At 53.1% G+C, this 12,746-nt stretch overlaps 1 protein-coding gene across 1 annotated transcript; it reads left to right on the top strand.

The window, feature by feature from the left end:
* Positions 1-6,475: 6,475 nt before the first annotated feature.
* On the top strand, positions 6,476-8,429 carry N0V96_001928 (uncharacterized protein; the record flags this gene model as incomplete). Its single annotated transcript, XM_053195162.1, has 2 exons — positions 6,476-8,060; positions 8,122-8,429. 2 exons carry the CDS (start codon positions 6,476-6,478, stop codon positions 8,427-8,429), a joined length of 1,893 nt encoding a protein of 630 aa, XP_053047433.1.
* Between the last annotated feature and the right edge of the window lie 4,317 nt (positions 8,430-12,746).

Below are 12,746 nucleotides of genomic sequence, written 5' to 3'. Positions count from 1 at the left end.
GCTGCGAAGAGAATGAGTCGTCAACTGACTTGAGTATCCCATCTGCCTTTGATACTCCTCTCTGTGACATGGCGGCAGGCAACCCCGTACTCGTAGAGAAGACAGCTCTTTTCTTCACTTTGGTCTCTTCCATCACGATACATTTGCGTCAATCGCGGCACTGGTGTACTCTTTGAGTAAAGAAAAACTTAATCTCATGACATTACTTTTAGATCGGGACGAGTATGCAGGAGCTTAGGCTGAGAGAATCTAGATTATAGAGCGGAGTGGAACTCATAAAACCGATTACGCGGAGAGAGGGAGAGGGTAGGAGGTACGGCTAGTTATTGTCAAGAACTACCACAGAAACGTCGGCTATGTGCAGAGAACATAACGTCTATACCTATCCATGCGAAGTTGCGGTTGGCCTTTCGTCCTATTCCCAGCAATCTAGTTGACTTGGGCATAATTGGACTTGTCATCTGTGTCATAGCCTATGTAGCGTGACAGTAGAACAGGCCTCGGATGTCTTCCGTCATGTCGAGTGGATTGCTAAAAATCCTGAAGTTTATATACCTCGACAAGCCCGGTGTATTCCAATTCAAGTGCTTCGCATGCTGTGTCTCCAATTGTCTCCGCCCATTCTCCATCGAATCCATAGACATGAGTTCATAGTAGTTGCGAATGCTGTTCTTTACCGGCAACTTTATCAAATGGCGCGGCCAGGCAACCCTTCTATGCCTAACTCATTGCTGTGAGTCTGTTTTAGTCACAAGCAGATAATGCTCTACACGACTATTGAAAACTCGGACGCCGTTTGGGTAGATCATACCTGGTGACAATGAGAACATGTAAACAACAGAGCGTAATCTGTAAATCATGATAGTAAGGGATTGTAACACATCGAAGTCCTAGTTGTTTCTCATGATGACATTGTTTGAAGCACAAAACAATTTTCATATATGACCGTCACGGCGGAGCAGATTTTATGAACCTCTTACGAAACCATAACCTTGGAAGATGTATTCATTTCCTGAAAATTGTTTTTGGGCTCTCCTCAACTTAACAATAATGCAACAAGGCAGAGACTCCACGGACAAAGATAGTTCGTCACTGGGTAAGATATCCAACAGCAAACATTCACAGATGCACCACTTGAGGCAGCCTATAAAGGCCATTCAGCAATTTGCAAGTCGTACGCAAGCCTTTCTTAAACGATGTACTACGAGGCGGTTCTGACTTGGAAGTAGTAGTTTCACATTGGGCTTGAATGCAAACCTGATGTGGAGGCAAACCTATAGATTTCGTGTAGTTGATATGTGTAGTACCGTACAAGTGACCATCCTATACCTAGTACACTGAATTGAGGCTTTGAATATCAACACTGGTTTCCAAAGTCGCCGCATCAACCACGCGTATGTATGTACCTTGATAGACATCTCTTATTTTCTGCCTGAACATACGTTCGCAACTCACACATTGTGGCCATGCACCCGCGTCATTCAGCCAGAAAGCCTTCCTAGCTTACCAGAGAATAACATCTCTCCAAGGATCCAAGTTACTACATTTGGGTTCTGCTTTTGCCTGGAATCCGAACAGGTGTTAGGTCACGAATTTCGCAGAATTTGAGAGGCATACAAGACTTCCACAAATTCAATGAAGGGACTTCAGCGTCCCTCTGGGCTAATTTGTACACCTTATTTGGTACCTTTTCTCCAAACGTACACTGAAGATGACGGGATGGATACTCCCAGTGACAGTGTAGAGCCGAAGCACTTCTTTCAAGGAGCAAGCTAGAGAAGGGAATACAGAGTAATGCTCATTATCCCTCCTGTTAGACTCCCACGACCAAAGGCAAGAATTTACTCTACACGGGCAACAGCTCGATGTTCAAGTTTGTCAAGTCTTACCATCACCAACATTGGTGGCTGGCGATTGACTCGGCTGCAATACGGATTTAGATGTCATCAACCTCCAGCGGCTCTCTATACGCCATTGCCACCCTAGAGGTATTTTCAGTGTCTTTACTGGGACGCAAGTCTGCTCACCATGAGTTTTTCTTGGCCTAACTGGGTCAGCTCAACACACAAAGTAGACTGCGCTTCAGCAAAGCGCAGCGACTCTGTCATGGGCATTCGCCGAGGCAGGGACACAACCGGAAATTGCAACAGAAACAAGTGATGAGTAATAGGCAGAAGCAGGCAATTTACAAAATCACAAAGCCAATCTACAAACTTGCGACCTGCCGAGACATATTGCTCGACCGCTAAGGCCTCAGCCAGCCTCACCGCAGCAAGTGCGGAATCGGGACTAGTCTATGAGGAAATCAGGCGACTCGATTCGCTCAGCAGAGTACTCAACTGCCGTCATTGGATTGCCAAAGGCATCCAGTCACCTTGTCGTCGGCCAGGTCGCGCGGCTTTCGTTCGTGACAGGAACACCTCCGTGAAAGATGACGTAGTCAGCTTTCGAATAGGCTGTTTCCCCCATGTAAGCATGAAATGTGGCGAGGCTGGAGTACCTCAGCTGAAGAGTGCGGGCTGCGACTATGATCAACCTGAGAGTGTCAACGCTGTGGCAAGCAGGCCCGGCAGGCAAGTCAAGACCAGGTCGTTCGCGACGATGATTGCCTAGTAGTTAATCTCGTGGCATCTTGATCAAAACTGGCACCGCGGTTGGCGCATCGAGGGGCGCATCATCACGGATGTTGTTGTCCCCGCAACAGGGTCCCCCGCGCCATCGAGCCAGGCGATTGATGACGATGAGCATGGGAGAGCCAGGCCTGTCTGGACTTGGAAGGGCTCAGGTGAGTGGTACTGTCCTGTCAAGGTCCTAAGCAGCGAGGGATCAGCGGCGCAAAGTGACAGCGGCCAATGGGTGCTGACAGGCAGGGGATGAAATGAGCTCTGGCTAGGCCGTGGCTCAGCTGACGCAGCGTTTTGGGGCCATCAGTCAGCGGAGAACTCACAATCATCACACCAGAGGCTGAGGAAGAATCAAAAAGGAGGAATGGCAGCGGAAAACGACGAATTAGAGTCGCAAGAGGCCTGCGTAAAACCACGGCGGCTTCTCTCTTCCCACGGCGTGCTGGTGTGGGATTGGCTGCTTTCCCAACACATCGCGGGGCCCGGACGTCGTCGTCATAAGGAACACGATCCAACAAGAGGGCGAGAGGGGGTAATACCGCGTGGTAATGTAGGGTCTGGCGGCGAAGGTGAGGGATAGATTAGGCCAATGATCTCATGGTTCGACAGTAAGTGATCGCGGGATCGAAGGTGCGGAACGTTGGATGCAACTTTGGCTGCCGTAGGAAATGCTCCGCGGCGACGGTCATGTCTGCTTTGTCGATTTTGTGTCTGTTTGGATAGTTCAGCCACATTTGGGTAGCATCGCCTGTATGAAGTGCCACCCAAATGATTCCCAGTTCAGGTGCCTCGCGAGCTCCAGGGGTTACAAAATAGGCACTAGTACGGGAAGCTAGAGAATTCATGGCCGAATAGGGACGGACCTGGCTCCGAGGTGATTCGTCACGGGTTAATAGCTGACCAAAGCTGAAGTATGTAATACCCAAGGCGACGCCGTTGATGGTTTGCGACGGAGTCGTTTCTATCCCTTCATTGGCCGATGACTGACTCGTTCCTTGCCTGTTTTGCCTGGGCAGAAAGTTGGCAACCATGGCCGCGGGATTCCGGTTCCTGAGAAAAAGGGTGATTATCGAGATCATGGAATGATCTCAATACCGCCAAAGGGGATGACCGGCGACGGTACAAAGAAGAGCGCCGCCTTTTCCGCCGTGTCTCTCAGAACTTGTAAGCGAAACCTGTGCGGTGGATGCTAGTCGTCCATCAAAGAAACCTCAGCCTCAGTCCAGGCGACCTCGGGACAGGGCAAGGCAAGCAGAACAAGGCACAGGCTTACAGCCAGACGAGGCTCCGGTGGGTTGAGAGAAGACAGGCATTACGGCGGGTGCCTGGCAACGATGTGTTGATTGAAGTGCATGCGGTTTCCCGTCCACCCGTCGTGCGGTCCGCCTGGTGCCATGCCCTCTCCGTTGCTTCTCTCTTCTGCCCATTCAGCAGCGTGTTGGGGGGCGACTGACTGCATTGCGGCTCAACAATTGAAAAACGAGTGATGCTAAGAACAAATCGGCGGAAACGATCGATCCCGTTATCATTAGCTTCATGCCCGAGGGAGTCGATCCGGCAAGAGGTCGGCTCATCGCCCACCCAAACCCCGAGGCAAGGGAATGTTCAGGTACAATCAAGGTACTCCCGGCCAGCTCTGCGGAGTTTGCGCGTGTAGCAAGCGTGACGCGAGGCGTTATAGCTGGAGAGCTCTTGGTCTGGTAGGTAGGCTGGTAGGTTCCTCGGCAGGTCATCAGCCACGGGCACTCTTCCTGTCCGCTGAACCACGTACCAGTATGCCAGTAGGTATGCCTGCTGCGGGGGAAAAGAAGAGAGGGGCGATGGGTGGAGGAAGCAAGAGAAGTACACCTGGAGACTGCAGTCGTAAGCAGGGCGAGCGACGATGGTGGGACGAGGGAAACAAGTATCGGTGACTTGACCTGTCGGTAGTGCGGATGCAAAGCCACGTCGGTTTACGAGGTGAAAATTGGAACCGGGACCTGATGTTCCTGGCCGAGAACCTATGGGAAGCCACTGAGTGGATTTGAGTGGAGACGGAGATGGACTTTTTAGCCACTCGCGTGTATCCCAGACTCCCAGCAAAGGGGAAGACCTGAGAAGGGGAGGCACTGGGAGGCTGGGGCATGGGATGGGGCTCTTGATTTTCTTGCACAGCCACCGCGGGGGCTGAAAGGCCCTTGCTTTCGGGCTCCATTCTCTCAGGTTTCCTTCCCTTCCATTTCCCTCCCTCTCCCTCGTCATCCAGCCTGGTCCCCGGAACCCGACTCCGTCGTATTCACAATTCCAATACTGCGTAGGTACCTCATGGACCGACGACCGTCAAGTGTGGCGTCTTGTTTTTCGGCACGTCTCACGCTTTATATGACAACCAGAGCTAGGAGTAGGAACGAGGCAAGTATTTCATTTTCCTTGACTCGATATTGATTCCATTACTCCGTAGTGTGGCGCTCAACAAGCCGCAACTATCGAGATAGTCCAAATATGCACCCACAGAGCGTGGCGTAATTCAGAGAATGCCAAGACGGAGTTACTGTGGTAGGGAGGGGACGAGTGAGAAACAGTGTGTGTATGTGCGCGCGCATGGGTGTGGCTTGAGATGTATGTCCGTCTGTGTATGTACAAGGGCTGGTGAGAAACCGCTTGAGAGAAGTCGAGTTGGGTGGGCAATGTATCGAGTACACCCGTTCCTCGACATTCAGCTACAAGTGTTCCATACTTTTGTCAACTCCGACGGGTACCATGACGGTGGTACAGGGAGGTACCTATCGACATGCTATGTAAGATAGCCGGAGGGAGGCACAGGCAAGATAGGTATCATGCCTAAGGTGGGAAAAGGGAAGGGCCTGATTGTTGGGCTCCTTGGATAACGGCGCGACTGTGTTCTCCAGACCCAGGTAAATAGTAGGATGCAAACAGCAGCATTGGCGACAACAGCAGCAGTCGGGATGGATCATGTTCACAGTTCCAGTTCCAGTTCCAGTTCCCTCCCGTCGTCCTGTCAGTTGTCCTCCAACACTGCCGCGCTGCCGCAACCGAGAACGAACTGCCCGCCTTTCCGTGCGCCTACGGGCAGCGAGCGGCCTGCCTGACCTTGTCCTGGTTGGTCACCTCAGGTAAGGTAGGAGAAGAAACCGAAGGCGGGCATGTAAGTAGGTAAGTACCTACCTCGTCTCACCAAGGCTTACCTAAGCTCGGCCGGCAGGCAGGCAGGCAGGCAGGTACGGAGTACGGATACCTCTGTCGTTCCTCACCTCAGGTGGTAAGGAAGGTAAGGTAGGTAGGTAGCGTGTGCGGCCGCCCCAGTGTGTGTCCGTACCTCCCGCACCCGCCGCCCGCCGTCTGTTGTGGCAGAAACCGCAAGCCCCAACTCGCCCTCATTCGCAGACGCCGTCACACCTCTCTCACTCAACTTTCTGACCATTTGCCTTACTCTATCTTGCTGCACCCGCCCTCCACCCTTCCCTTTTCCTCCAGCTTCTGCCACACTTGGAATTCAGTTCTCTTTTCCCTCTTCTTCAACATCGCTGCCGCCAGCCAGATTTCCACCCCGCCACTGGTTTTGCGCGCGCAACAAATTCAATTTCCAACGAATTACTCGCCATCGAGACCGGCTTGCGTCAGCCATTATTCAATCCCGCCCAACTCGGTTCCGCCACATTCCACCGCGACTCGTCCGCTCGTCCCGTCAAATTCGGGGTCATCCACGAACAAGAACCGCCACGTGTGGCTGAACGACTAGAAGCTCCCATGAATTGTCGTTGACCATCAACAACCTCGACGACGCGGTCGCATCGGAGCTTTCCTTTCCAATTCAAACCCTTCAATTAATCGCTTGATGCTTTCGCCCGCTCATGGCCTCGGATAACGGTCCCATTGCGACCGAAGCCCCCCTCCTGGCAGCGACGACGCCGGTCGCATCAGACACTTTCGCGCTTGGGGGAGATCCTGCTCGCACCAAGTCGCTCAAGAGGGCGCGCGAGTCTACTCCTACTTCGCCCACGTCTGTTGTCGACCCTATTGTCGAAGGCGCCGTTCCTCCTATCCCTCCCGCCATCGACTATCCCTCCCCCACCAAGTCCGCTCGTTTTGCCTTGGCATCGTCAAGACGCTCACCGACACCATTGACAGCTGCCGCGGCGCTCGAAGCTCTCGAAGAGGAACGCAAACGCGAACAGCGCCTAAACCCACCCGCCTCAAGCGACAATCCAGGTCATTCGGTGCTTTCCGTACTGGCCGGTAGTGTTGCCGCCATGAGCCGACCCGACGAAGCACCCCAAGCTCCAACGGCTGCCATGGAGGTCACCACCAAGGCGCCCGAACCGGTGTCAATCCCTCAAGTTAGCAATGCGCCCGCAGAACCTGCAGAGATCAGCCCGCAAAGTGCAGCGAGCGCAGCTAGTATCGCAGGCGCTTTGGTGACGGCCAGTCCAGGCCCAATGGAAGTTGATCCCAAGCTGAACGAACAACCTCAACAGCCACAGCACCAGCCCCAGCCGCCGCTCCCGGCCCCGGTTCACGAAGAGAAGAATACGCCCGGATCACTTTCATATCCGGGTTCGCTCCAAGCCGCCGCCATGATGCCCGCACCACCGGCGCGCGGCATGAGCTTTCCCATGCCGTCGCCCGGCCACGATTCTCCGACTCAGTCCGGCAAGAAGCACAAGTGCCCGTTTTGCGAGACGGAGTTCACGCGTCACCACAACCTCAAGAGCCATCTGCTCACTCACAGCCAGGAAAAGCCGTACATATGCCAGGAGTGTAACATGCGCTTCCGACGCCTCCACGATTTGAAGCGCCATAGCAAATTGCACACGGGCGAGAAACCCCACATATGTCCCAAGTGCGATCGGAAGTTTGCTCGAGGCGACGCACTTGCTCGGCACAGCAAGGGCGCGGGTGGTTGTGCGGGCCGCCGCTCCAGTATGGGCAGTTTCGACCAGACTGATGACTTGGACGGGCCGAGTATGCATGATGGCGATGATTCAATGGCTGGCATAGTGTATGCCAACGAAGAAGACTTGACGGAAGAGGAGAGGCGCCTGAGCCTGCCGAGCATCAAGGCGCAGCACATCGCAGGTGGACCAGGTAGCATCGATGGATATAGCGCCCATTCGCGTACATACCCACCAGCAGGTCCACGACCCGGAACCGGCGGGCTCTATCCGCCCAATGTCGACCGCGGCACAGCAAGTTCGACCACGTCTCCGAGCATGCCCAACAGCATTGCTGGAGCTCACACGCCGAACACGAGCGTGTCTTCTGTGCCCGTAAGTGGCGCTTCTGTCTACTCACAAAGTGGCATGACGGAGAGCCCGAAGCCATTGAGCCCCGGGCACGATACAAACAACATTGCGAGACAACGTTCGCCTAGTCTGACGCAGCAGTTCCAGCAGCACCAATATGGCCGCAGGCCTTCTGACAGGAACACTTCACCAGGTGAGTTGTGCTTTTCGATATTTGTGCCTGTAAGTCGATCACATGCTGATACTGTTCCTAGCCTTTGTTGCTCCGGCATCACAGGCCGGCGCGGCTCCGGCAGGGGCCGCCCATGCTCGTGGTTCCAGCGGAACGCAGCCAGGAAGTGGGGCCGAGAATGGCGGTAACATGTTCGCCACGGACCCGGGCGTCTGGGCGTACATCCAGAGCCTCGAAGACAAGGTCAAACAGCTGTCAGATAAGGTCACGGCTTTTGAAAAGGCAGAGAGCGCGAAGCAGGCGCAGATCGGACTGCTTACGAGCGAAGTCACGGGACTCAAGAAACAACTGGAGGCCCGCGGAGACGAAGCGACGGAGGTCAAAGTATAATGCAGCATACGCAGGTACAAACGACGGCATGTTCTTCGGCCGTCGGCGCAACCTATCACCTATGTAACAACGACGGAATGTTTCTGGTGGGGAGCGGGCAAGAGGATACCTCATGCAGCGGCAGCAGGAGGACAAATTGGCGTTTTTCACTCATTGTCGGCGTCTTGATTTCTCATCTCTCGTTTATCACACCCATGTTTCTGCCTCTCTGACCCATCAGTTAGCAGGACGACCCGTTTCGTCCCGGGGGAAGGCGTTTTATTCAGGGCACTGGTAGATGTGCCCGGTGGACCTCGATATGAAAAAAAGTTTTGAGTTGGTCCGTCGTTGGAAAATGGGGGCCGAGTCTATGACCATGTCCCAGGATTTCTGGCGACGGATTTTTCCTTGTTCATTCTGGTAGTTTTTTCACACTGAGGATCCTGATATCGGCTTTTCCCTCTTATGTATTATAGCGGTCGTAGCAGAAAGTCTAGCCTCGAGGCTATAGGTCTTCCTTGAGAAGACACAATATCGGAATTTCAATGCCGTTTAGACATCAACACCATCCAATCCTTGGGCTTCAAAGGCGATTTAGAACGAGTCGACTCTATCCACGCCAATCGACTCTGTAAACTTATCTTGATTGGCATCTCCGGCCACGGTGCCCAACTTGCGTTGTCTGTGCCAGACGACCACAAGCAATCTCGATCCATCCTCAGATTGACGCATTACCAGCTATGCGACAGAGTCGTTGCAACTTGCAAGGGCCTACATGCAAGGGATACTCGACTCACGACGGCGTTTCAACGTGACACCGAAGAGAACCCGGGTGGACACGTATTGCTGCTTCCCTTTTGGCTCAGATTCAAAGCAGGTATGTTGGCACTCAGGGGATGAGAGGCGACGAGAAGCTATGTCACCAAGCCGAGTCGAGCCAAGCGAAAGCACGGGAGAGAGCCATGTGCTTCGCTGTGGATCTATGTGAAGCAAAAGTCATGAAGGGGAACTTGTAAGCTTCGAATCCGAGAGAGGGAGGGATGGACAGTTTTGTTGCTCTTTGACCATCTTGAATACAGCGCGCAAAGCCTTCTTGCCAAGCATACCGCAGAGACACTATTAGAAAAGAAAAAAAAAGTTACATATGGATACCCAAGGGATATCCATCAGCTGTGAAGGGGTGGGAAAGGGAGGGGGAAAAGAGACAACCGCTTCCCTCCCCCGCCCTGGATCGTGATAATCAAGAATTGCAGAGCCTGACCCCTCTTCTTGAGCATTCTGGGAGTGGAAGAGGTTGCATACGACCAGGCATGGGTTCTTCTTGTCCAAAGAATCCCGTCGATACGGTACGCACTTGCGCTGGGCTCAACGGTTGCGCCATGGCGGCAGCCATTTCTGCACAATCAACATCCAACACCGGCTGCCGCCCGCCGCCGACCGAGTGTCGTCGGTAGTCGTTGGAATGCTCGCCCCTCCACAACAAAATTTGTCAACAATGGCCTTGCTGGTGGTCAAGCAGTGAGACAAGAAAAGTAGCCTGTTCGGGATGCCTTGGTGGCCGACCGGCCGTCTAGGTACGCTATGCCTAGGCCGTATAACTATGCTGAATAACACGAGTCGTGTTGCGCCTGGGTCGCAATCAAGCTTGCTAGGTTCTAAGTACACCTTGCGACGCGATGGAAAGGGCGCAAAAACTTGCATCAGGAAGAAACGAGACGAGACGAGAGCGATATGCGATTGATGGTGCCGTGTCTCGACAGCTGCCGTCAGTCAAGAGGCATAACTTCGACCAGCAGATGAGTTGAATAATTCAAGTGCCGCAATTAGCCATTCCTGTGCCTGACAATCAATCGCCCCCCCTGTTTCTGACCAATGTCTCTGGTCAAAACAACGGCGGTCCCGTCCCGTGAGGCTCTAGAAGCTGTGAGATGGGCATGGGCTAGAGCGAAGAGCAGCACTGGACCATAGAGTGGATAACCAAACCAACGTCGAGCCTGGAATGCACCGCCAGATGGCGTGTTTTTGTAATACATGTGCAAAGCGGGCGGGACGGGTCTCGTGGGCGAGTTGGCGTTGTTATGATCAAAGTCGCGTCGTTCTGCTGGTATGGAACGGACGCCCGCCAGGAATCTCTCGTCCTGGAAGCCGGCGCCATGACAGATTTCTTTGATGTTGCGGATGAGGGTCTCGCTGATGTTCAAGATCACGAATTCCAAAGTACGAGGTTTGGTGGGTAACTTTCCAGTGACGCGAGTTCGACCACCAATTGGGTGACTTTCACTTGAGTTTGTCGTACTATTTCGGCGTGAAGTGGGGGACTATTAATCGAACTAGATTATCGTCGATGCCGACCACTTACGCAAGCCCCAGGTACGAATAGCCCACGGCACTCTCGAGCCGATGAGGGGGGGGGGGGTCTTTCGTGCAGCAGTCAGCAGGGCTCGTGACATGACTCTCCTCGTAAATGGCCATTGGGTTTGGGAGAAGGGCCTCTCCCTGTACCTCTCGTGAAGACCGATAAATCGTACAGGCCTGGACCCAGAAGGCTGTCAATGTTTCAACGTTTCAGGTGGGAAGGTGGTGGCTGCGCGGCCATTGCTTTTCGCTCTAGCGCAGATCGATCGTAACTTCCGAAATTGTGGTGTGGATTTGTGGACGTCATGGCCGAAATGAGATGAAGGAAATGGCACGGCCCAGCAGGTAAATAATCATAGCCTGTAAGAGTAATCTGTACGAATACTTCATAGGTGGTGTGAGAGTCCAAAGGCCTGACGCCTTTGAAGGGTCGTGATTGAGCGAGCACGCGCTGTATCCGTACCTAGGTAGCTACGATCAAAGCTTGGTCGGATCTCCATGGTTCTTATTGTCCCTTCGTCTTGGCAACCGCGGTAGTCACAAGTGGTGGATATTTGTAGGTAGTGTCGGGCCAAGTACGAGTGAGTGTTCGTCGTTACTAATTAGCGACCGGCGGATAATGGATGATGTGCAACGCTATTGAAGCCATTGGCGTGGTTCGCGGTGAGTTAGCTCTCTGTCGTTGATCTTTTGGCCCATAGTATTGTTGTTGAGAAAGTAGATACGACGCTCTTGTATACCTGGAGAGGGGATGATCCACAGCACGACGAGAAGCCGAAATCTCTCGGTTCTCCATTCATTCGTTCTAGCGGAAGCCCGTAAGATAGTGGCATCTGGCACTTTGGTCGTCATGGTTGTAAATAAGATTTGGTTGCTGGAGAGATTTACTGAATCCTCACAAAGAAGCCCACGTAGCACCGTCGGTGGGGAGCTAACTGAGTGGGTGCATCGCGCATTTCAAGCGGAATTCTGTAGCGAAGCTTGGTGTACATTAGTCTTTGGTACTCCGTAGACCGATGATAGATTCTTCATGAGCAGTTTTGGACTGAAGGATGTTCTTTCCCGCTCAGGATGGCTTTGCATCAGCTGGTCAGGGATTCTCCAGATTTCAGACGACGTGGACATGTACGTGCGCAAGAAGGGTTCATCGCGAATCTGTTCTCGACCCTTGGCCAGTGGCGCTTGCTGGACTCCAAAATTCAAAGCTATTCCTACTCCTCGAGTGCGTATCTGTACCGAAAACCGATGGGCGATAGGGGTAACTGGGGTTGCAATAACCTCCGTCACCCGCCACCCGTGATCCATCTCTACGGCGATTGTCGATGGTAACCGTGTAACGTCGCTAAGAGCCGAATCTCGTATGAGCGCTTGATGTCAATTGTAGTAGCGCACGGTGGCTGTGACACGGTGACAAGGACAGCCGAAATCAACAATGGATGGTCGGAGTCTGGAGAAGACCCAAACAAAAGGGGGACCATGGTTCAGAGGAAAGAGGCTAGCTAGTTGCTGGTGCCGGATGATAGGTATCCCATTCCCACATCATCGAATTGATATGTGAGGTGACGACGACGACAGCCGAGGGCGACGACGACGATAGCGACGAATCGATAAAAACAAAGGAGACCAATTGACCAGCCTGGCGAGTGGAAATAACATCGTCGACATTTTCGGGAAAGGCGCTTGACAGACGGTTAATTGCCTCGCAGTATCGAAATTGAGCAAAGCTGCCAAAAGCCAGCCCATGGTTAGTGGGAGCAGGGATTGGTTTACCTATGCATGGTTCTTTGATTGTGCCAAGGCAATCTGATTCGACTGGGTGAAGGCCAGAGTCGTCGACAAAGACCAAGAGGGAAAATCGAGCCGTCAATTGACACGGCGACAGGCTGGCTGTGTTGTATCAGGGACAGGGTTTTGACTGGGATAGTATGCGTAGTGACTTTGTAGGAATAATCCATTCAACTGTCGCATGCAATGGCAGCGGTG

This window comes from Colletotrichum fioriniae (assembly GCF_027942845.1).
Source record: "Colletotrichum fioriniae strain IMI 355084 chromosome Unknown scaffold_2, whole genome shotgun sequence".
Taxonomy (NCBI): Eukaryota; Fungi; Ascomycota; class Sordariomycetes; order Glomerellales; family Glomerellaceae; genus Colletotrichum; species Colletotrichum fioriniae.
The sequence above is the reverse complement of the archived record's forward strand: the minus strand, read 5'-3'. Positions and strand labels throughout refer to the sequence as shown.